This window comes from Oncorhynchus mykiss, chromosome 8, assembly GCF_057628025.1.
Source record: "Oncorhynchus mykiss isolate SJ-2025 chromosome 8, ASM5762802v1, whole genome shotgun sequence".
In the NCBI taxonomy this organism is placed as follows: domain Eukaryota; kingdom Metazoa; phylum Chordata; class Actinopteri; order Salmoniformes; family Salmonidae; genus Oncorhynchus; species Oncorhynchus mykiss.
The window spans coordinates 18,958,480-18,982,833 of record NC_143029.1 but is presented as its reverse complement, the minus strand read 5'-3'; the positions used below and the strand labels follow the sequence as shown (position 1 = coordinate 18,982,833).

The following is a 24,354-nucleotide window of genomic DNA, read 5'->3' as shown; positions in this document are numbered from 1 at the left end:
AGGGAGACAGGCTGAGAGAGAATCTAGGGAGACAGGCTGAGAGTGTCAAAGGAGACAAGCTGAGAGAGGATCTAGGGAGACAAGCTGAGAGATAATCTAGGGAGACAGGCTGAGAGTGTCCAAGGAGAAGCTGAGAGAGGATCTAGGGAGACAGGCTGAGAGAGGATCTAGGGAGACAGGCTGAGAGTGTCCAGGGAGACAGGCTGAGAGAGGATCTAGGGAGACAGGCTGAGAGTGTCAAAGGAGACAAGCTGAGAGAGGATCTAGGGAGACAGGCTGAGAGTGTCCAGGGAGACAGGCTGAGAGAGGATCTAGGGAGACAGGCTGAGAGTGTCCAAGGAGACAAGCTGAGAGAGGATCTAGGGAGACAGGCTGAGAGTGTCCAGGGAGACAGGCTGAGAGAGGATCTAGGGAGACAGGCTGAGAGTGTCCAAGGAGACAAGCTGAGAGAGGATCTAGGGAGACAGGCTGAGAGTGTCCAGGGAGAAAGGCTGAGAGAGGATCTAGGGAGACAGGCTGAGAGTGTCCAGGGAGACAGGCTGAGAGAGAATCTAGGGAGACAGGCTGAGAGAGGATCTAGGGAGACAGGATGAGAGAGGATCTAGGGAGACTGGCTGAAAGAGGGTCCAGGGAAAGAGGCTGAGAGAGGGTCCAGGGAGTCAGACTGAGAGAGAGTCCAGGGAGACAGGCTGAGTGAGAGTCCAGGGAGACAGGCTGAGAGAGAGAACAGGGAGACAGGCTGAGTGAGTCCAGGGACACAGGCTGAGTGAGAGAGAGAGTCCAGGGAGACAGGCTGAGAGAGAGAACAGGGAGACAGGCTGAGTGAGAGAGAGAGTCCAGGGAGACAGGCTGAGAGAGAGAACAGGGAGACAGGCTGAGAGGGAGTCCAAAGAGAGAGGGGCTGAGCCTGCTCCATCTACCCAGGCAGTCTGCTGAATCTCTCAGCATAAGTCTCCACAAGTCTAAAGAGCTTTCTTTATTCATCTCCTTTCCCTGATCTGAAAGGACTTGATGCACCACAGCAATATGGTGGTGGTGGAAGCCTAGACAGTCTTTTGAGTGTTGGGACAGTGTTGAGTGTACGGTGGAAATGAATAGTCTGTGCTTTAAGAGCAAGGCCCTTGGGGATAGTAGCAGTGAGAAGCGAACAAGCTGCTGCCTTTCACATGACACAGAACAGAGAGAGAGTAAGAGGGAGAGAGTAAGAGGGAGAGAGTAATAGAGAGAGAGAGAGAGAGAGAGAGAGAGAGAGAGAGAGAGAGAGAGAGAGAGAGAGAGAGAGAGAGAGAGAGAGAGAGAGAAAGAGAGAGAGAGAGAGAAAGAGAAAGAGAGAGAGAGAGAGAGAGAGAGAGAGAGAGAGAGAGAGAGAGAGGATGCACACAGGGGGATTTTGCATGCCACACCTCTGATACATCTACCTGTCACAAGATACTAACAGACTGCATGACTTCTGAAGAAATGCCTCCACATCTCCTCCACTTACAAGAAACCCCTAGCAAGCCAGAATACAACAACCAGGCTTTGATTATGCATGGTTTATTATTTATTATATATTTACTACAGTAATCTGAGGATTGGCATGTGAGTGAGGCCCATTCAATTCAGTAATTTAAGGTCACGGTACATACAGTACTAGCTGTGAATTTCTGTTCAGACTGTTGACTAAGTGCAAACAGATCAAATGATTCCCGATAGAATGTCACAAACAGCACCTCATCTATGAGCCTGAAATGCAAAATGGTGCCTGCCTGTTAGACAGACAAGGCAGTACCACTATTTTGTCATGAAAGTGGTTTAGAGAGAGAGAGAGAGAGAGAGAGAGAGAGAGAGAGAGAGAGAGATATAGAGAGAGAGAGAGAGAGAGAGAGAGAGAGACAGTTTGTACCAAAGTTAAACCCCCTTGTCCCCTGCAACTGACAGTGGATTTGGATCATTTTGGGACAGAAATAATCCACACTTGATGGAAGCTGTGTTAATTAAGTGGAAACGCTGTGGCTCCTCTTGTAGCAGCAGAGGCTCAGTGAAACATAAAGGATATCCTGACTGGGAATATTCTCTATGTAAACAATGAACCCACCCTACAAAGGGCTGTGCAAGCGCCGGCCGGACGTTCAAACACAGGGCCGAGGGGCCGGGACTGGGCTGTGAGGTGAAGCGGGTCCAGGGAAGTCAGGAGAGGGGCTAAAGGGGAACGTATGGACACCCCTACCTGTTCCGCCACGGGTGCGTAGGGTCCCGGTGTGGGAGGAGGTGTTGACCCCTCCGAAGACGGTCATCCCCTGGCCGACAGGCGCCTGGAAGTTGTTGAAGTTGGGGATGGCGGTGACCCCGAAGCTGGGATAGTGCTGGTGCTGCGGCGTGGGATCGGCGCCATAGCGGAAGCCTGTGGCACTCTGGGAGATGCTGGTGTCTCGGTCGTCTGTGAGTTTCGTTGCTTCTTTATCCTTGCATTGTACACAGCCCATTATCTATATTCTACACAGAGAGAAACACAGAGAAACAGAGAGAAACACAGAGAAGAAGAAGAGGGATTATCAACTTGCTTGTAAATCAATAGAACATCTAGTCTGAAAAGGAAAAGGAAGGTTACAGGGCTGATGACAAGCCACAATACATGGAATAGAGGTGTACTTTAACATTGTTCTTGGTTTGCTCTCCTCTCTCCTCAGATGACATGTCCTTGTCTCATTAGAGAAATGCTGTCTCTCAAGGAGCACTAGGAGGTTTATAGCCTGACACACACACGCGCACACACACGCGCACACACACACAAACGCACGCGCGCACACACACACACACACACGCACGCATACACACACAGCAGAGCTCTGGATGACTCACACAAACACTGTGTCTCTTTCACGGCCAGGGGAAAAAAAATACACTCAGATATACACTCGTGTTGGGGAAGGAGAGCTAGTCGGGGAGAAGGGGACCCATGGAGGATCGGTCATAGGGGTATTCACTCATCCATTATTCCATGATAACATCACTGCCAGCATCGACTGGCCGGTCCTATGGGTGGGAGGTGGGGGGAGTGTGGATGTTGCTTCTGTCTGTTAATAAGGAGACAGGACATATTTCCAGTAGGACATCTCTATGTTTCTTCCGACACTATTACTAAACCAAGTATAGTCTCCTTTTATGGTATAACCTAGGTCTTCAAATACTGGTATGTAAACACACCTACAGACAAGAAAACATGTTCAAATACCTTCTGTAGAGACTGTTTATGCCTTGGCTGTGATGGTATTGGCACAAAATTAAAGCGTATAAAGTTTATCAACTAGCAAGTGCTGGGGAAGATTACCACAGGACAGAATTATTCACCCTGTGACCATTGATGTGATCTCATTACCAGCCTACAAAATAAACATGAAAATAACACTGTCTGTGTAGACCAGAACAGACAAACAGACTGTAAATTGCAGTGTTCCCTTGGAGACAGACTGCTGATCTAGTCCTCAGCTATCTAGTCCTCAGCCACGACTGCCCTCAAACGTGTCATTTGAAAATATTCAGGATTTCAATTATAGGTCGACCGATTAATCGGGTTGGCCGATTAATTAGGGCCGATTTCAAGTTTTCATAACAATCGGAAATCGGTAATTTCGTTATTTTTTTATTTTTTTATTTTACACCTTTATTTAACTAGGCAAGTCAGTTAAGAACATTCTTATTTTCAACGACGGCCTAGGAACGGTGGGTTAACTGTCTCGTTCAGGGGCAGAACGACAGATTTGTACCTTGTCAGCTTGGGGATTCAATCTTGCAACCTTACAGTTAACTAGTCCAACGCTCTAACCACCTGCCTCACGAGGAGCCCGCCTGTTACGCGAATGCAGTAAGAAGCCAAGGTAAGTTGCTAGCTAGCATTAAACTTAATCAATCATAATCACTAGTTATAACTACACATGGTTGATGATATTACTAGTTTATCTAGCGTGTCCTGCGTTGCATATAATCGATGCAGTGCGCATTCGTGAAAAAGGACTGTCGTTGCTCCAATGTGTACCTAACCTAAATACCAATGCCTTTCTTAAAATCAATACACAGAAGTATATATTTTTAAACCTGCATATTTAGCTAAAATAAATCCAGGTTAGCAGGCAACATTAACCAGGTGAAATTATGTCACTTCTCTTGCATTCATTGCACGCAGAGTCAGGGTATAGGCAACAGTTTGGGCCGCCTAATTTGCCAGAATTTTAAGTAATTATGACATAACATTGAAGGTTGTGCAATGTAACAGGAATATTTAGACTGATGGATGCCACCCGTTAGATAAAATACGGAACATTTCCGTATTTTACTGAAAGAATAAACGTCTTGTTTTCAAGATGATAGTTTCCGGATTCGTCCATATTAATGACCTAAGGCTCACATTTCTGTGTATTATTACAAATGGTATAGAGAGAAATAGTCCTATAATTCCTATAATAACTACAACCTAAAATTTCTTAGCTGGGAATATTGAAGAGTCATGATAAAAGGAACCACCAGCTTTCATATGTTCTCATGTTCTGAGCAAGGAACTGAAACGTTAGCTTTCTTACATGGCACATATTGCACTTTTACTTTCTTCTCCAACACTTTGTTTTTGCATTATTTAAACCAAATTCAACATGTTTCATTATTTATTTGAGGCTAAATTGATTTTATTGATGTATTATATTAAGTTAAAATAAGTGTTCATTCACTATTGTTGTAATTGTCATCATTACAAATACATGTAAAAAATTGTCTGATTAATCGGTATCGGCTTTTTTTGGTCCTCCAATAATCGGTATCGGTGTCGTAAAATCATAATCGGTCAACCTCTAATTTCAATAAGAGCCCTGTTTCCCTTGCACTGTCGGTCTCTGTCTGTCTCTCTCTCTATCCTTATTTTTATCTCCTCTCTCTCTCTCCCTCTTCCCTCTCGCTGATCTCTCTTTCCCTCTTTCCAAGCCTCCTGGCCTGGTGTGTTGTGTCTATTCCATCTCTTCTGATAGAAGAAGGAAGTGCAGTCTGCAGTCACTGAAGACACATGGGAGAAAGAATGTGGTCCAGTATGCTTCCCTTTGGCCAGAGGGAAAAAACAAGGCCCAAATTATAGGAAGCCCTCCTCCCTTCCATCAATCAGCACAGCTGACACACAATGGCCACCCATTGAGCATGGTCAAGGTCCAGAACCTGCTTCCCACATCATCACTGACTGACGGTCGCATGCATGGCAAATCGAGAGAGAGAGAGAGAGAGAGAGAGAGAGAGAGAGAGAGAGAGAGAGAGAGAGAGAAAGGATAAATAGAGAGAGAGAGAGAGAGAGAGAGAGAGAGAGAGAGAGAGAGAGAGAGAGAAAGAGCATCAGGATTCCCAATCCATTAAAGTTTAAACAACTGAGCAATACACATATTGGTTTAAAGTTGTAGATTAAGGCTAAATCCACACAGATACAGTGATCAGATAAAAAGGAATCTCTGTGACATTATCCAGTCTCATATAATAAATAACATATCAGACAGTGGCTAGTATTTGGCCTCTGACCGTGACCTGGCAACCAATGAATCCCTGGCTCCGCAAAACGACGTGCGAATGCTACTATGACTCAGTGGGCTAACACTGTAATACACCACAACAAGCCCTAGACAGGAAGAGAGCCAAAAATCAGATAACTGTAACGGTCAGTGGTGGATTCCACAGCATCTCTAATCGTCTTCAACTTGTAGCATCACTTAAAATGCTCAAAGTTGCTTGATAATCTATCTCATAACATAGCCGCTGGGCAGCAGAGAGAGATTGGATTGGCTTCTAGACATCGACATTTGTATTGATCTCTGTTATCCGGTCAGAGGGCTTGGCTTGTGTTGTGGTAAATGTCAGAGTAATCTGTGGAAGCAGGATGTTGTTAACTGAATACAGTCAAAGCTGCCTCTGGTAACAGCACAGTACTAAAGGTGATTCCAAAGGAGCCAAATGGAACAGGTTGTTGCTGTGTAGATGACTGGAGATGTTGAGCATGGCAAGCACGCCATACACACACACACACACACACACACACACACACACACACACACACACACACACACACACACACACACACACACACACACACACACACACACACACACACACACACACACACACACACACACACACACACACACACACACACACACACACACACACACAGCAGTGTGTAGTCAGCTACAACCCTATCACGGAGTACTGCAAGACCACTCACAGTGTTGTTATTCTACCGTTCAGTAGGCAGCTATGAGACCGCCCTCACAGCAGGAGACAAACAGACAGCCACAACAGAGCCTCAGCCCAGTACGAATCCTGCTCACTGCGGACCCCTCAACACAGGCTAGGGACTGAGCTTAGCATCACTGCTCCCTTAGTTTGAACCCAACCTCTTTCATCTCTTTCTTTGCCCCCTTCCCTCCTGTTGAGAAAACAGAAAACACCTGCTAGCCATAGGCGCTTGTATTGTTGTTAACTCCTTCTCTCCTCCCCTTCCTCTGCTGCAGAATAACAGCCTGAAACCAACTGATAGCCATCAGCACAGTGTTTCATATAGAAACCAACTGATATCCATCAGCACAGTGTTTCATATAGAAACCAACTGATAGCCATCAGCACAGTGTTTCATATAGAAACCAACTGATATCCATCAGCACAGTGTTTCATATAGAAACCAACTGATAGCCATCAGCACAGTGTTTCATATAGGAACAGACTGATAGCCATCAGCACAGTGTTGCATATAGAAATCAACTGATAGCCATCAGCACAGTGTTTCATATAGAAACCAACTGAAAGCCTTCAGCACAGTGTTTCATATAGAAACCAACTGATAGCCATCAGCACAGTGTTTCATATAGAAACCAACTGATAGCCATCAGCACAGTGTTTCATATAGAAACCAACTGATATCCATCAGCACAGTGTTTCATATAGAAACCAACTGATAGCCATCAGCACAGTGTTTCATATAGAAACCAACTGATAGCCATCAGCACAGTGTTTCATATAGAAACCAACTGATAGCCATCAGCACAGTGTTTCATATAGAAACCAACTGATAGCCATCAGCACAGTGTTTCATATAGAAACCAACTGATATCCATCAGCACAGTGTTTCATATAGAAACCAACTGATAGCCATCAGCACAGTGTTTCATATAGAAACCAACTGATAGCCATCAGCACAGTGTTGCATATAGAAATCAACTGATAGCCATCAGCACAGTGTTTCATATAGAAACCAACTGATAGCCATCAGCACAGTGTTGCATATAGAAACCAACTGATATCCATCAGCACAGTGTTTCATATAGAAACCAACTGATAGCCATCAGCACAGTGTTTCATATAGAAACCAACTGATAGCCATCAGCACAGTGTTTCATATAGAAACCAACTGATAGCCATCAGCACAGTGTTTCATATAGAAACCAACTGATAGCCATCAGCACAGTGTTTCATATAGAAACCAACTGATAGCCATCAGCACAGTGTTTCATATAGAAACCAACTGATAGCCATCAGCACAGTGTTTCATATAGAAACCAACTGATAGCCATCAGCACAGTGTTTCATATAGAAACCAACTGATATCCATCAGCACAGTGTTTCATATAGAAACCAACTGATAGCCATCAGCACAGTGTTTCATATAGAAACCAACTGATAGCCATCAGCACAGTGTTTCATATAGAAACCAACTGATAGCCATCAGCACAGTGTTTCATATAGAAACCAACTGATAGCCATCAGCACAGTGTTTCATATAGAAACCAACTGATAGCCATCAGCACAGTGTTTCATATAGAAACCAACTGATAGCCATCAGCACAGTGTTTCATATAGAAACCAACTGATAGCCATCAGCACAGTGTTTCATATAGAAACCAACTGATAGCCATCAGCACAGTGTTTCATATAGAAACCAACTGATAGCCATCAGCACAGTGTTTCATATAGAAACCAACTGATAGCCATCAGCACAGTGTTTCATATAGAAACCAACTGATAGCCATCAGCACAGTGTTTCATATAGAAATCAACTGATAGCCATCAGCACAGTGTTTCATATAGAAACCAACTGAAAGCCTTCAGCACAGTGTTTCATATAGAAACCAACTGATAGCCATCAGCACAGTGTTTCATATAGAAACCAACTGATAGCCATCAGCACAGTGTTGCATATAGAACCCCATATCCGTATCACTTTTCTTCTCATCAGATTGGCTCAACCAATCAGATCAATGGTCCTTCATGGAAAACCAATTATAAAGCAGAACATGAACAGAAGCTAGTTAAAGTAAAGGCCATTCATATAGGATCTAGTAGGACCAAATTCATTAATGTATTTAATTGAAAGATCTAAAACGTTGAAGGATCTAAGGCTGCTTTAAATTAAATAAAAAGCAGAAGGGATGACAATTGATTAAAACAAGTTAAAGAGGTGTCAACTTTTACCATATGTTGTGTAATCTGTCTCTCAACAAAGAGGAGAGGAGATAGGGGATAAAACCAGATCCATCCACAGATCCAGGTCAAATATTAATGGAGTGGTTGTGGAAACTCAAGGTTGGCATGCCTCAGAGTCTGTCGGGCTAGCCGCAAGAGAGCTGCAGAGGGACCAAACGCCCTGGATGGAAGCATGTATATTTCATAGGGGGTGATGAGGTGGGAAGGGTGAATCACTAGTATACACTGTCACATTATGCCCTGGGGGGGAGAGCCTTTTATCACCACTCTTTACACGGATGGTCTGGACAATGTTGGGACACCCTCTGTCTGGACAGAACACCTCAGGCTTTACATGAAGCCATCATCTCTGAGCAGAGAGTAGGGAGGAGGAGAGGGAAAGAAAATGGAAGCTTATACAGGACATACACTGAGTGTACAAAACATTAAGAATTACCTTCCTAATATTCAGTTGCAGCCCCCTTCTGCCCTCAGAACAGTCTCAATTCGCTGGGGCAAGGACTCTACAAGGTGTCGAAAGCGTTCCACAGGGATGATGGGCCATGTTGACTCCAATGCTTCCCATAGTTGTGTCAAGTTGGCTGGATGTTCTTTGGGTGGTGGATCATTCTTGATACACGCAGGAAACTGTTGAGCGTGAAACACCAAGCAGAGTTGCAGTACTTCACACAAACCGGTGCGCCTGGCACCTACTACCATATCCTGTTCAAAGGCACTTAAATATTTTGTCTTGCCGATTCACCCTCAGAACGGCACACATACACAATCCATGTCTCAAATGTCTTAAGGGTTAAAATCCTTCTTTAACCTGTCTCACCCCTTTCATCTACACAAATTCAGATGACATCAATAAGGGATCATAGCTTTCACCTGGATTCACCTGGTCAGTGTATGTCATGGAAAGAGCAGTGCTCTTAATGTTTTGTACACTCCTATGTATATTTGTGGGTCTGTAGATATTTGGGTGAGCTCATCTCAATGACCTAGTCATTAATGTGTGTCTCAAAGTCAAGCCAGGTCAATGACGTGGCCCATGAAGCCAGTCATGTCTCTCTCTCGCCCCTGCAGAGCCAGACAAAGGATCAAGATGTTTGGTTTTGTTCTCTCACTTCAGTTCTGTGCGTGTAAAATATTACTCTGCCTCTGCGTCATGCCCTTCATCAGAGTGAATGTTAAAACAAACCTCCAGACAGAGAGAGAGAGCATCAGGTCTACAGAGATAATGAGATAGAAGATGATTAAGTGGGGCGAGAGGATACGGAGGGGAGGAGGACAATGCCTGTCTAAGAGAGGGACAGATGAATAGAGAAGCCCACTAATACACCCACCCAAGCCCCATCCTGCGACCTAAGAGGCATGCACCAGATGCACAGCATGCTCTGCTCACACCTAATGGTCCAACCCTAAATAAGTAAATGCTCTCAACAAAGAAAAATGTCCTCCTGTGTGCTACCTATATCCCCCCACTAAAATCCCCATACTTTAATGAAGACGGCTTCTCCATCCTAGAGGGAGAGAACAATAATTTCCAGACCCAGGAACATGTACTAGTCTGTGGCAAAATACACCAATTTCTTCCTCAGGGTCGGGGGGTGAGACAGGGATGCAGCTTGAGCTCCACCCTCTTCAATATACAGTGCCTTGTGAAAGTATTCGGCCCCCTTGAACTTTGCGACCTTTTGCCACATTTCAGGCTTCAAACATAAAGATATAAAACTGTATTTTTTTGTGAAGAATCAACAACAAGTGGGGCACAATCATGAAGTGGAACAACATTTATTGGACATTTCAAACTTTTTTAACAAATCAAAAACTGAAAAATTGGGCGTGCAAAATTATTCAGCCCCCTTAAGTTAATACTTTGTAGCGCCACCTTTTGCTGCGATTACAGCTGTAAGTCGCTTGGGGTATGTCTCTATCAGTTTTGCACATCGAGAGACTGACATTTTTTCCCATTCCTCCTTGCAAAACAGCTCGAGCTCAGTGAGGTTGGATGGAGAGCATTTGTGAACAGCAGTTTTCAGTTCTTTCCACAGATTCTCGATTGGATTCAGGTCTGGACTTTGACTTGGCCATTCTAACACCTGGATATGTTTATTTTTGAACCATTCCATTGTAGATTTTGCTTTATGTTTTGGATCATTGTCTTGTTGGAAGACAAATCTCCATCCCAGTCTCAGGTCTTTTGCAGACTCCATCAGGTTTTCTTCCAGAATGGTCCTGTATTTGGCTCCATCCATCTTCCCATCAATTTTAACCATCTTCCCTGTCCCTGCTGAAGAAAAGCAGGCCCAAACCATGATGCTGCCACCACCATGTTTGACAGTGGGGATGGTGTGTTCAGCTGTGTTGCTTTTATGCCAAACATAACGTTTTGCATTGTTGCCAAGAAGTTCAATTTTGGTTTCATCTGACCAGAGCACCTTCTTCCACATGTTTGGTGTGTCTCCCAGGTGGCTTGTGGCAAACTTTAAACAACACTTTTTATGGATATCTTTAAGAAATGGCTTTCTTCTTGCCACTCTTCCATAAAGGCCAGATTTGTGCAATATACGACTGATTGTTGTCCTATGGACAGAGTCTCCCACCTCAGCTGTAGATCTCTGCAGTTCATCCAGAGTGATCATGGGCCTCTTGGCTGCATCTCTGATCAGTCTTCTCCTTGTATGAGCTGAAAGTTAGGGACGGCCAGGTCTTGGTAGATTTGCAGTGGTCTGATACTCCTTCCATTTCAATATTATCGCTTGCAGTGCTCCTTGCAATGTTTAAAGCTTGGGAAATCTTTTTGTATCCAAATCCGGCTTTAAACTTCTTCACAACAGTATCTCGGACCTGCCTGGTGTGTTCCTTGTTCTTCATGATGCTCTCTGCGCTTTTAACGGACCTCTGAGACTATCACAGTGCAGGTGCATTTATACGGAGACTTGATTACACGCAGGTGGATTGTATTCATCATCATTAGTCATTTAGGTCAACATTGGATCCTTCAGAGATCCTCACTGAACTTCTGGAGAGAGTTTGCTGCACTGAAAGTAAAGGGGCTGAATAATTTTGCACGCCCAATTTTTCAGTTTTTGATTTGTTAAAAAAGTTTGAAATATCCAATAAATGTTGTTCCACTTCATGATTGTGTCCCACTTGTTGTTGATTCTTCACAAAAAAATACAGTTTTATATCTTTATGTTTGAAGCCTGAAATGTGGCAAAAGGTCGCAAAGTTCAAGGGGGCCGAATACTTTCGCAAGGCACTGTATATACAGTATCAATGACTTGGCAAGGGCACTAGAACAGTCTGCAGCACCCGGCCTCACCCTACTAGACTCTGAAGTCAAATGTCTACTGTTTGCAGATGATCTGGTGCTTCTGTCCCCAACCAAGGAGGGCCTACAGCAGCACCTAGATCTTCTGCACAGATTCTGTCAGACTTGGGTCCTGACAGTTAATCTAGGTAAGACATAAATAATGGTGTTCCAAAAAAGGTCCAGTTGCCAGGGCCATAAATACAAATTCCACCTAGACACCGTTGCCCTAGAGCACACAAAAAATGATACTTACCTTGGCCGAAACATCAGCACCACAGGTAAGAAGGGCCTTCTACGCCATCAAAGGGAACATCAATTTCAACATACCAATTAGGATTTGGCTAAAAATACTTGAATCAGTCATAGAGCCCATTGCCCTTTATGGTTGTGAGGTCTGGGGTCCGCTCACCAACCAAGACTTCACAAAATGGGACAAACACCAAATTGAGACTCTGCACGCAGAATTCTGCAAAAATATCCTTTGTGTACAAAGTAGAACACCAAATAATGCATGCAGAGCAGAATTAGGCCGATACCCACTAATTATCAAATTCCAGAAAAGAGACGTTAAATTCTATAACCACCAAAAAGGAAGCGATTCCCATACCTTCCATAACAAAGCCATCACCTACAGAGAGATGAACCTGGAGAAGAGTCCCATAAGCAAGCTGGACCTGAAGCTCTGTTCACAAACACAAACACACCCTACAGAGCCCCAGGACAGCAGCACAATTAGACCCAACCAAATCATGAGAAAACAAAAAGATAATTACTTGACACATTGGAAAGAATTAACAAAAAAACAGAGCAAACTAGAATGCTATTTGGCCCTAAACAGAGAGTACACAGCGGCAGAATACCTGACCACTGTGACTGACCCAAAATTAAGGAAAGCTTTGACTATGTACAGACTCAGTGAGCATAGCCTTGCTATTGAGAAAGGCCGCCGTAGGCAGACATGGCTCTCAAGAGAAGACAGTGTGTGCTCACTGCCCATAAAATGAGGTGGAAACTGAGCTGCACTTCCTAACCTCCTGCCCAATGTATGACCATATTAGAGATACATATTTCCCTCAGATTACACAGATGCACAAAGAATTCGAAAACAAATCCAATTTTGATAAACTCCCATATCTACTGGGTGAAATTCCACAGTGTGCCATCACAGCAGCAAGATTTGTGACCTGTTGCCACGAGAAAAGGGCAACCAGTGAAGAACAAACACCACTGTAAATACAACCCATATTTATGCTTATTTATTTTCCCTTGTGTACTTTAACCATTTGTACATTGATATGACATTTGTAATGTCTTTATTGCTGTGAAACTTCTGTATGTGTAGTGTTTACTGTTCATTTTTATTGTTTATTTCACTTTTGTATTTTATCTACCTCACTTGCGTTGGCAATGTTAACACGTTTCCCATGCCAATAAAGCCCCTTGAATTGAATTGAATTGAGAGAAGGGGAGAGAGAAAGAGAGAGGGAGAGAGAAGGGTAGAGAGAAAGAGAGAGGGAGAGAGAAAGAGAGAGGGAGAGAGAAGGGGAGAGAGAAAGAGAGAGGGAGAGAGAGAGGGAGAGAGAAAGAGAGAGGGAGGTTAACAAAGTGTGAGAGAGGGAGGAGAAGGAGGAGGCGGAGCACAGCTCTTGACAAACACTTGACAAAAGGAGCCGGATAATGATCAGTGCTGGGCGTCACATGCAGAGAGACTCAGTCCGCCAGGGAATGGCCTTGCCTCTGTGCTCTCAGTGTGCTTACAGCCAGCCACATCACGAGCAGGCCTGCCTGACTGTCTGTGCTATTCAAGGTTAACGCTCAGAGGCTTATGGCTCTTTCCTTCCACACACAATCACCAACCTACACTTAACATGAACAGGAAGACAAACACGGCACCCAACACACGCAATCTAAAACCACCCTTCTTAGTATGAGCACATGCGAGATCTCAAGAAACAATGCGATGGGAGAAAGGTCAGTGGGCCGCTCATTTCCCTCAAAACAGTGTGTGTGTGTGCGTGTGTGTGTGTGTGTGTCAGAGTATTTATGTGTGCGTGTATGTGTGACAGAGAGAAAAAAGGGAAGCAAAGAAGTTATGTGTGGGTGAGCAGTGTGTTTGAGTAAAGGGGAGCAGAGGAGGGGTATTTTCTCCTGAGTGTGTGTGTGTGTGTTTGTGTGAGTGTATGTGTAAGTGCTAGCAGCACAATTATCACAACAGCTACAAGGCGAGCCATGGAATTAATCCAAATCACTGCACTAACAGTCTGACAAAGATCCTTGTAGTTATTTAGGATTCAAATCGGACTGTGTGGGGCATCAGATTCCTCCTCCTTTTCCTTCTCCCTCCATCACATGCGATGGTCTGGTGTGATGTCATTCATCATCAGCTGGCAGTGAGAGAGAGTGTGATGGTGTGCTGCTTCCGGGTCTGACTGATCTGGCTGTGTCTCTGTGAGGAGAGAGAGCTCTTGTTCAAGAAGGACTGGCCCACTGCCGCCGGGTTACAGGGGTCACCTGGCATGGCCCCGAGGAAACAATCAGGCACAATACCACTGCTGGAGGAGCAGGCGGGATCCAAACCTCCCCGAAACCTCCCAGGGGTCGCAGAGCCCAAAGAGAGGGTTGGCCCGGCCGGACTAGCCCCCTTTCCTCTCCTAGAGCCCACAAAAGGAGAAATCTGCCTCCCATTTTCTAAGGAGCAGCCTTCACAAAAAGAGAGTGAGGGAAATACCATTTGATGTTCTCCCTCTCCATGGCTTACTATTTGTTTTTGTGATCAAATGTTTTCTTATTTTGTAATTGTTTCGTTGGGGGGGGGGGGGGGGGGGGGGTTACAGGTACAGTCTTCAAATTAATATATTTTCATATATTCAGTTCAAGAGGCGAACAGCTAACAGCGAACAGCTAAGCAAACAGCTGGAGGCAGGGCTTTCTCCTATAGTCTGCCTACCCATGTGAGAGACGCAGACTTGGTCTCAACCTTTAAGTCTTTATTGAAGACTCATCTCTTCAGTAGGTCATATGATTGAGTGTAGTCTGGCCCAGGAGTGTGAACGTGAACGGAAAGGCACTGGAGCAACGAACCGCCCTTGCTGTCTCTGCCTGGCTGGTTCCCCTCTCTCCACTGGGATTCTCTGCCTCTAACCCTATTACAGGGGCTGAGTCACTGGCTTACTGGTGTTCTTCCATGCCGTCCCTAGGAGGGGTGCGTCACTTGAGTGGGTTGAGTCACTGATGTGATCTTCCTGTCTGGGTTGGCGCCCCCCTTTGGGTTGTGCCGTGGCGGAGATCTTTGTGGGCTATACTCGGTCTTGTCTCAGGATGGTAAGTTGGTGGTTGAAGATATCCCTCTAGTGGAGTGGGGTTTGTGCTTTGGCAAAGTGGGTGGGGTTATATTCTGTTATATCCTGACTCCTCTTGTCTCAGCCTCCAGTATTTATGCTGCAGTAGTTTATGTGTCGGGGGGCTAGGGTCTGTTATATCTGGAGTATTTCTCCTGTCTTATTCGGTGTCCTGTGTGAATTTAAGTATGCTCTCTCTAGTTCTCTCTCTCTCTCTCTCTCTAGTTCTCTCTCTCTCTAGTTCTCTCTCTCTCTCTCTCTCTCTCTCTAGTTCTCTCTCTCTCTCTCTCTGAGGACCTGAGCCATAGGACCATGCCTCAGTACTACCTGGCCTGATGACTCCTTGCTGTCCCCAGTCCACCTGGACGTGCTGCTGCTGCAGTTTCAACTGTTCTGCCTGCTGCTATGGAACCCTGACCTGTTCACCGGACGTGCTACCTGTCCCAGACTTGCTGTTTTCAACTCTCTAGAGACAGCAGGAGCGGTAGAGATACTCTGAATGATCGGCTATGAAAAGCCAACTGACATTTACTCCTGAGGTGCTGACCTGTTGCACCCTCGACAACCACTGTGATTGTTATTATTTGACACTGCTGGTCATCTATGAACATTTGAACATCTTGGTCATCTTGGTTCTGTTATAATCTCCACCCGGCACAGCCAGAAGAGCCTGGTTCCTCTCTTGGTATCTTCCTAGGTTCTAGCCTTTCTAGGGAGTTTTTCCTAGCCACCGTGCTTCTACACCTGCATTGCTTGCTGTTTGGGGTTTTAGGCTGGGTTTCTGTACAGCACTGTGAGATATCAGCTGATGTAAGAAGGGCTTTATAAATATATTTGATTTGATATAGAGAGCAGCTGTTGCTTCATGAGGTATCTCTACCTGAAAATACATGATCTAAGTAATTGATAGTTGGTATTCAGCAGTCATAAAAGCATGCCTTATTTACTTTGGAGAACTACTAAAATAGTGATTTTGTCAGACAGCATAAGCAGCAGCACTATAGAGATGGGGACTTGGAATGAAATAATAATAATAAGTCATCAAATAAAACATGTAATGTAATATACACAACAGTAAAGTAATGTGAATAAATGATGATTAATACTGTAAGTGATAAGCAGTAATGGGCAATCACTACCACCATTGGATTGTTATCAATTGTTTTATTCTGTGTTCTTACAGCATTCAACCCAAATAATCTAAACCGATATCGAAAACCGTGATTATTTTTTATTAATCGAACCAAAACCGAACCAACTTCAAAAACCACGAATCACTCAGCACTACAGTGCCCCCAACCCACCCCCCAGCATCTTGCCCCCCACATCCCTATCTGACCCCTCATCTCCCCTCCAGACCTGAGGAAACGCGTGTCCCACGCTTTCCTCACCTGACCAAGCAACTGAGGTCAGTACCCCGCCCACTCCATGGCTTACTCTGAATGAAAGGAAAACAGCATGGAAGCTCCCATTTCCATCAGGAATCTTGTGAGATATGAAACTGACTAGGCCTAATAAGAAGGCTTATCCTGTTGTTACCTTGATCAGCAACACACAGACTAACCAATCCACTGTTCAGAGTCTCTTTAAGGCCAATACTCAATACAAAACATATTTCTCCTTTAAATCCAAACAAGCATTTAGCAGCCTTGAGCACACATATCAGGTCTTTCAAAGGGAATGGGAGTCAGTGTGTGTATCTGGGCTGGATTATCTTGTTCCATGACTCTTTTTCCCAACTCGTGCCCACCAAGCGGTCTGCTGGAGGATGCGCCAAGCTCTGTAATTAAAAAACAAGCAGGGGCCACTCTACCCCCCCCCCACAATAAGCTCCTCAGTGTCTAACTCTGCTTCCTGGGGTGAAGATAAGAAGAGCAGATAAGCCTCTGTAGCCTTGCCTCTCTCTGCCACAGCCATAAATTACAGAGGATAAGTGAGACAGTCAAGTTGTGTGACGTTAATGTGTTTCCTCCCGGAATAGAGTGTGTTTTCCCCACCGTTTATGGTTCATTTCAACAAGCTGCTTTAGGGCATTGGAGGCTGCCTCTCTGGGTGGGATTATGAAACTGTGAGCTGTCAAAACTGTGGATAACCCTTCTCCCCTCTCACTTGTTCCTTCCTTAAAGTCTCTTTCCACTGGTTGAGCCAGGATCAAAACACTGAGCCAGCCTCCCCCCTCCCTCCTCCAACTCCCAAGGAAGGCCACTGTCCTCTGCCCTGCCTGCTCCTGTCAGTCAAAGGCCAGGGCAGCCCGGGTAAGGCTGCACTGCACTCAGGGAATGGGAGGGGCCTTAGCTGGCACCATTGTGTCAGGGTCATTCAGTGTCAGTTGTGACATTCAGAGTGCTGCTGGAGGAGGGACTGAGGGGACCTGAATAGCACTATCCCAACGAGCAGAGAGGGAAAGGAGAGGAGCTGCCTGCCTGGCTGGGAGAGCTGCTGCTCTAACCACTGAGCCTCAGGCTTCAGCCGTCCTGAGCCCTTAGCTGTTAGCCTGCATGAGCTCAGCCAAATACGCTCTGGTTAGGGATTAGCAATGTGGCTTCCCTGCTTTCTCTCCCTGGGACTGCAGTCAGTGGAAACTGTTACTTGGTGTTTAATCAGGCTAAGAATCAAATACCAGCATTGTGTTACTATGCATTTACAACACAATCCACTATTACTGTAGTTATTCCACTGCTATTTTCTCATTGCATGATAACATAGGATGCTACTGTAGGTTTATCAACCACTTACATGCATTTGTTCAAAAGAGATGTTTCAAAACATAGGGCTGAGTAAATGATTGGCCGAGTGACAAGCATAAAAGCAGAGGATGAATAAATAAAAAATAAACAGTGACATAAATACAAGCTTCCCCTAAATGGACCATGTCATTTTGAAACCATGTCATGGAGCCCTCCAGAAGTATGCTGCCAGCTGAACTTGTGTTAACAATGCAGCTGTGTCCGTGACGTGACCCCTGACCTCTGACCTCCACCCTCTAGCTCCCCCGGGGAGGGCCCGTTATAAATCAACAGCATTATACCACCTATCCAAGCTGTTGCCAAGGCCCTCATAATATAAATATAAAAAATGATGATGACACAAGCATACGTGCGAGTGAAATGTGTGTGCAGGCACGAGTCATGACACTATGGGGCTTCAAAGCATCTCCTGCAAGGGTTGAAATACTAATTGCGTGCAGCACAGTTAGTACCAGAGGTGTGGACACGAGTCACATGACTTTAAAAAAGTGTGCAGCGCATCAACTCTTCATTTAACGGATTACAGTTTGAATCGGACAGCAGCCAATCAAATTGTGCCAGCTGAGAAAAAGTTGTGAGTGGCAGTGCAGAGGAACGTCGGTGGGTGAAAAAAAGTATTATTTTCGGATATAAAGACAACGCTGTATCAACAAAAACTGATTGCAACTTGGAAAACATGCGGGAAGAAAATGACAGATGGAGGCTCAACAATTTCCAATTTTGTTCGACATTTGAACCTGCACAAAGAACAGTAAGTCGGGGCTAATATAGCCGACAGCTATATATTTTATTACTTTACTAGTGTATCATGTAGGCTAGCCTAACATTAAATCAATGGGCCTCCACAGTCAGTACGGGAACGTGATCATTGCACCCAAGATTGAGCTACAACTAGCTAGGCAGTTGGTAGCCTAAATCCTGCCTGATGTTCCTAAAACAAGGGTTGGGTGATTGTGGTTGGGTGATTGTGTACAAGCCTACATTGCCCGATTGCGCCCCATAGCGATCCTCGATAGTCGATCACTATTGGGTGGGGGTGGGTCTTTCTCATGGCTACCCATGTATTTCCATGGAAATATAACGTTTATTTGGAAAGTAATAAATATATAGATATTTTTAAAAGGATTCATGATTTGTGTAAATGTAATATACTAACTATTACTCTTGTTAAAAATATGAAATGGCATTACATTTGGTGAAGAGCACATTATGACTTGTTTAGGACTCGAAACTCAAAGTTAAAGACTTGACTTGATACTTGACGGTCTTGACTTGAGACTTGAGTGCTAAGACTTGAGACTTACTTGTGACTTGAAAAACAATGACTTGGTCCCACCTCTGGTTAGTACACTCAAGGAAGTAAAGCATCGCTAAGAAGCATTGTTGCAATTTGCCCAGTTCCTCTGTTTTCACACAATCAGACAAAAGGCTCAGGACTCAAGGTCACACAGCCACATTGTTGATACATCTTATTGGACTGCATGGTGGGCTGAACAACACACAAAGACAGTGAGGTTACTGGACGGAGACAGCTTATGCAAATCTACTGCTCCTGTTATTTTAGTATACTGCACAGATGTGATTTCCTTTCTTTTCTCACAGTAGCAAAAACCTAAACTATGTCTAAACGTAAGTCTGAACTAAAATAATATAATAATATAATAATAAATGCCATTTAGCAGATGCTTTTATCCAAAGCAACTTACAGTCATGTGTGCATACATTTAACATATTGGTGGTCCTTGGAAACGAAGCCGCAATCCTGGCAAGCGCCATGCTCTACCAAATGAGCTGCAGAGGACCACAAAATGGAGGCTTAATATTAGAGGTCTGAAATGAAAGGAAATTTAGCATTGGGCATGGCATTAAGAAAGGGAAAATCCTCCAGCTTCAACTGATTTTTTAGGAATAAGGAAGTAAACATCTTGTGCTTTTGTGTGTCAGGCAGAAGGAAGTGACTCGTTCTTTTTGAATGACTCTTTTTACTGACTCGGGAGTCATTATTCGTTTTCATGAGTGAATCGTTCATTTTAGTTGTTTGTTTTACCAGCTGTCCACAATGAATTCTTCAGCACTGGTGACTCCGGAAACGTGCTCCAACCAAAAACTGTCTGTCATATTTTCAGGCAAAATAGATAATGCTGCAAGAAGCATAAAGAATAAAAATACATGTTCCGAACTGATAATTGATAACATGGTGCAAGAATTAATGCAATTAATTAATTATTGAATGTTATGATGGACACAGCTTTGTAGAACCAAAACATACACAGCCTCTGCTCAACAAACTCGAACTTGAAAATGAATCGTTTCTGCAGTTCGGGAAACGTATCACCCCGATGGCAGTCAAGTCAGGCATTCCATCAAGAGTCGTTCACAATGTAGTCCGGTTGCAGCCACAACTAGACCTAGATTCAAATGTACCAAGAAAAAATCGTATTTGTATGCCAAGCAATCAACAAATGTACATTGTTTGGAGCAAGCTTTTACAAGTCTCAGTCACAAATGACAGCTCCGATAAGCAGGGAAGGACTTATTTATTCGGAGGCCCCAGGCAGGAGCTAGTCTGATGTCATGATGTTTTCATCAGATTGTCAAACAAATCAACAACAAAAACTAGGTTACCTTTGCATGCTCATCCCAAATAATTCCAGCATCCGAACAGGGCACAATGCACCCGTCAACTTTCCTTCAATTTGCAAGTGGCTGAAACTATCTCACTGGAGTGAGTGAAACAGTGCCCCCTCTGTCTTACTATATGTAGCCCATGGGCTACACATACATGTTCTCTGCCTCAACAACAATGGCACTCTTATCAGCAGTCTCTGTGTCTTTTCAGCAAAGAAATGTGTTAACTTCAGTAAAAAAATGTTTTGTTTCATTCATTCTTTCTTTTTCTTTTCTCTTCCCCGCTCTGAAAGCATTGCATTGCTGCAGCTTAATTAAAATCAAATCATATTTTATTTGTGACATGCTTGGTAAACAACAGATGTAGACTAACAGTGAAATGCTAACAGGCCCTTCCCAACAATGCAGAGAGATAATAATAATAATAGAAAGAATAAATACACAATGAGTATGTATACAGTTGAAGTCGGAAGTTTACATACACTTAGGTTGGAGTCAGTAAAACTTGTTTTTCAACCACACCACAAATTTCTTGTAAACAAACTATAGTTTTGACAAGTCGGTTAGGACATGTACTTTGTGCATGACATAAGTAATTTTTCCCAAAATTGTTTACAGACTTATATGTCACTGCACCACAATTCCAGTGGGTCAGAAGTTTACATACACTACGTTGACTGTGCCTTGAAACAGCATGGAAAATTCCAGAAAATGATGTCATAGATTTAGAAGCTTCTGAATGGGTAATTGACATCATTTGAGTCAATTGGAGGTGTACCTCTGGATGTATTTCAAGGCCTACCTTCAAATCAGTGCCTCTGTGCTTGACATCATGGGAAAATCAAAGGAAATCAGCCAAGACCTCAGAAAAAAATTGTAGACCTCCACAAGTCTAGTTCATCCTTGGGAGCAATTTCCAAATGCCTGAAGGAACCACGTTCATCTGTACAAACAATAGTACACAAGTATAAACACCATGGGACCACGCAGGCGTCATACCGCTCAGGAAGGATACGCGTTCTGTCTCCTAGAGATGAACGTACTTTGGTGCAAAAAGTGCAAATTAATCCCAGACAACAGCAAAGGACCTTGTGAAGATGCTGGAGGAAACAGGTACAAAAGTATCAATATCCACAGTAAAACGAGTCCTATATCGACATAACCTGAAAGGCTGCTCAGCAAGGAATAAGCCACTTCTCCAAAACCGCCATAAAAAAGCCACACTATGGTTTGCAACTGCACATGGGGACAAAGATTGTGCTTTTTGGAGAAATGTCCTCTGGTCTGATGAAACAAAAACTGTTTGGCCATAACGACCATCGTTATGTTTGGAGGAAAAAGGGGGAGGCTTGCAAGCCGAAGAACACCATCCCAGCCATGAAGCACAGGGGTGGCAGCATCATGTTTTGGGGGTGCTTTGCTGCAGGAGGGACTAGTCTACTTCTCAAAATAGATGGCATCATGAGGTAGGAAAATTATGTGTATATATTGAAGCAGCATCTCAAGACATCAGTCAGGAAGTTAAAGCTTGGTCGCAAATGGGTCTTCCAAATGGACAATGACCCCAAGCATACTTCAAAAGTTGTGGCAAAATGGCTTAAGGACAACAAGGTCAAGGTATTGGAGTGGCCATCAAAAAGCCCTGACCTCAATCCTATAGAAAATGTGTGGGCAGAACTGAAAAAGCGTGTGCGAGCAAGGAGGCCTACCTACATGACTCAGTTACACCAGCTCTGTCAGGAGGAATGGGTCAAAATGCACCCAACTTATTGTGGGAAGCTTGTGGAAGGCTACCTGAAACGTTTGACTCATGTTAAATCATTTAAAGGTAATGCAAATTGAGTGTATGTAAACTTCTGACCCACTGGAAATGCGATGAAAGAAATAAAAGCTGAAATAAATTATTTTCTCTACTATTATTCTGACATTTCACATTCTTAAAATAAGGTGGTGATCCTAACTGACCTAAGACAGGGAATTTTTACTCTGATTAAATGTCAGAAATTTTGAAAAAATGAGTTTAAATGTATTTGGCTAAGGTGTATGTAAACTTCAACTGTATATACGGGGTACCAGTACCGAGTCGATGTGCAGGGGTACGAGGTAATGGAGGTAGATATGTACATACTGTATATGTTGGGGTAAAGTGACTAGGCAACAGCATAGATAATATTAATAAGTAGCAGCAGCATATGTGATGAGTCATAAGAGTTAGATAGTCCGGGCAGCTATTTGGTTATTTGGTCTTATGGCTTGGGGGTTCAGGGTCCTGTTGGTTCCAAACTTGGTGCATTGGTACCATTTGCCGTGTGGTAGCAGAGAGAACAGTCTATGACTTTGGTGGCTGGAGTCATTATTGGGGCCTTCCTCTGACACCGCCTGGTATAGAAGTCCTGGATGGCAGGGAGCTCAGCCACCAGTGATGTACTGGGCCATACGCTCTACCCTCTGTAGCGTCTTGCAGTCGGATACCAGGCAGTTGCCATACCAAGAGGTGATGTAGTCATTCAAGAGACTCTCAATGGTGCAGCTTTAGAACTTTTTGAGGATCTGAGGGCCCATACCAAATCTTTTCAGCCTCCTGAGAGGGAAGAGGTGTTGTCGTGTCTTCTTCACGACAAAGTTGGTGTGTGTGGACCATGTTAATTCCTTAGTGATGTGGACACCAAGGAATTTGAAGCCCTCGACCCACTCCATTACAGCCCCGTCGATGTGGATTGGGGCATGCTAGGCCCTCTGTTACCTGTGATCCATGATCAGATCCTTCATCTTGCTGATGTTTAGAGATAGTTTTTGGCCTGGCATCACAATGCCAGGTCACTGATCTCCTCCCTATAGGCTGCATCATCGTCGTCGGTGATCAGGCCTACCACCATTATGTCGTCGACAACCTTGTTGGTGTTGGAGTCATGTGCGGCCATGCAGTCGTGAGTGAATAGGGAGTACAGGAGGGGACTAAGCACACACCCCTAAGGGGCCCCCGTGTTGAGGGTCAGCATGGCGGCTGTGTTGTTGCCTACCCTCTCCACCTGGGGACGGCCCATTAGGAAGTCCAGGATCCAGTTGTCAAGGGAGTTGTTCAGTCCCAGGGTCCTGAGCTTAGTGATGAGCTTGGAGGGCACTATGGTGTTGAATATTGAGCTGTTCTCAATGAACAGCATTCTCATGAAGGTGGTATTCTTGTCCAGGTGGGAGAGGGCAGTGTGGAGTGCAATAGAGATTGAGGCGGTATGCGAATTGTAGGAGTTCACTGTGTCTCGGATGATGGTGTTGATGTGAGCACTGACCAGCCTTTCATGGCTACAGACGTGAATGCTATGGGGCGATAGTCATTTAGACAGGTTATCTTGGCATTATTGGGCACAGGGATTATGGTGGTCTGCTTGAGAAATGTAGGTATTACAGACTGGGTCAGGGAGAGGTTGAAAATGTCAGTGAAGACACTTGCCAGCTGGTCAGCGAATGCTCTGAGTACATGTCCTGGTAATCCATCTGGTCCTGTGTCCTTGTGAATGTTCAACTGTATAATGGTCGTACTCACATTGGCTACGGAGAGCGAAATTACACAGTCTCTGGAACAGCTGGTGCTCTCATGCATGGTTCAGTGTTGCTTGCCTCGAAGCGGGCATAGAGGGCATTTAGCTCATTTGGTAGGCTTGCCTCACCGGACAGCTCGTGGCTTGGTTTCCCTTTGTAATCTATGATAGTTTGCAAGCCCTGCCACAACCGACGAGCGCCAGAGCCGGCGCCAGAGCCGGATATTGCCTGTATTCCATGGCTTTTGTTTGGGATATGTGCGTGCAGTGTGGGGATGACATTGTCAATGCACTTATTAAGCCGGTGACTGATGTGGTAAACTCCT

At 44.4% G+C, this 24,354-nt stretch overlaps 1 protein-coding gene across 5 annotated transcripts in view; it reads right to left on the bottom strand.

The window, feature by feature from the left end:
• LOC110529523 (tyrosine-protein kinase Fyn) overlaps window positions 1-24,354 on the bottom strand; it is a 74,251-nt gene that overhangs the window by 18,634 nt on the left and 31,263 nt on the right. For 3 of the 5 annotated variants that reach the window (XM_090242735.1, XM_090242731.1, XM_090242733.1), the window contains exon 3: window positions 2,210-2,475. In XM_090242735.1, the coding sequence (XP_090098861.1) occupies window positions 2,210-2,465 (256 nt within the window). In that variant the 5' untranslated portion in view covers window positions 2,466-2,475. Of the gene's footprint in view, window positions 1-2,209; window positions 2,476-8,914; window positions 9,106-24,354 lie in introns of all 5 variants that reach the window. The other 2 variants (XM_090242732.1, XM_090242734.1) reach the window with 1 other exon arrangement.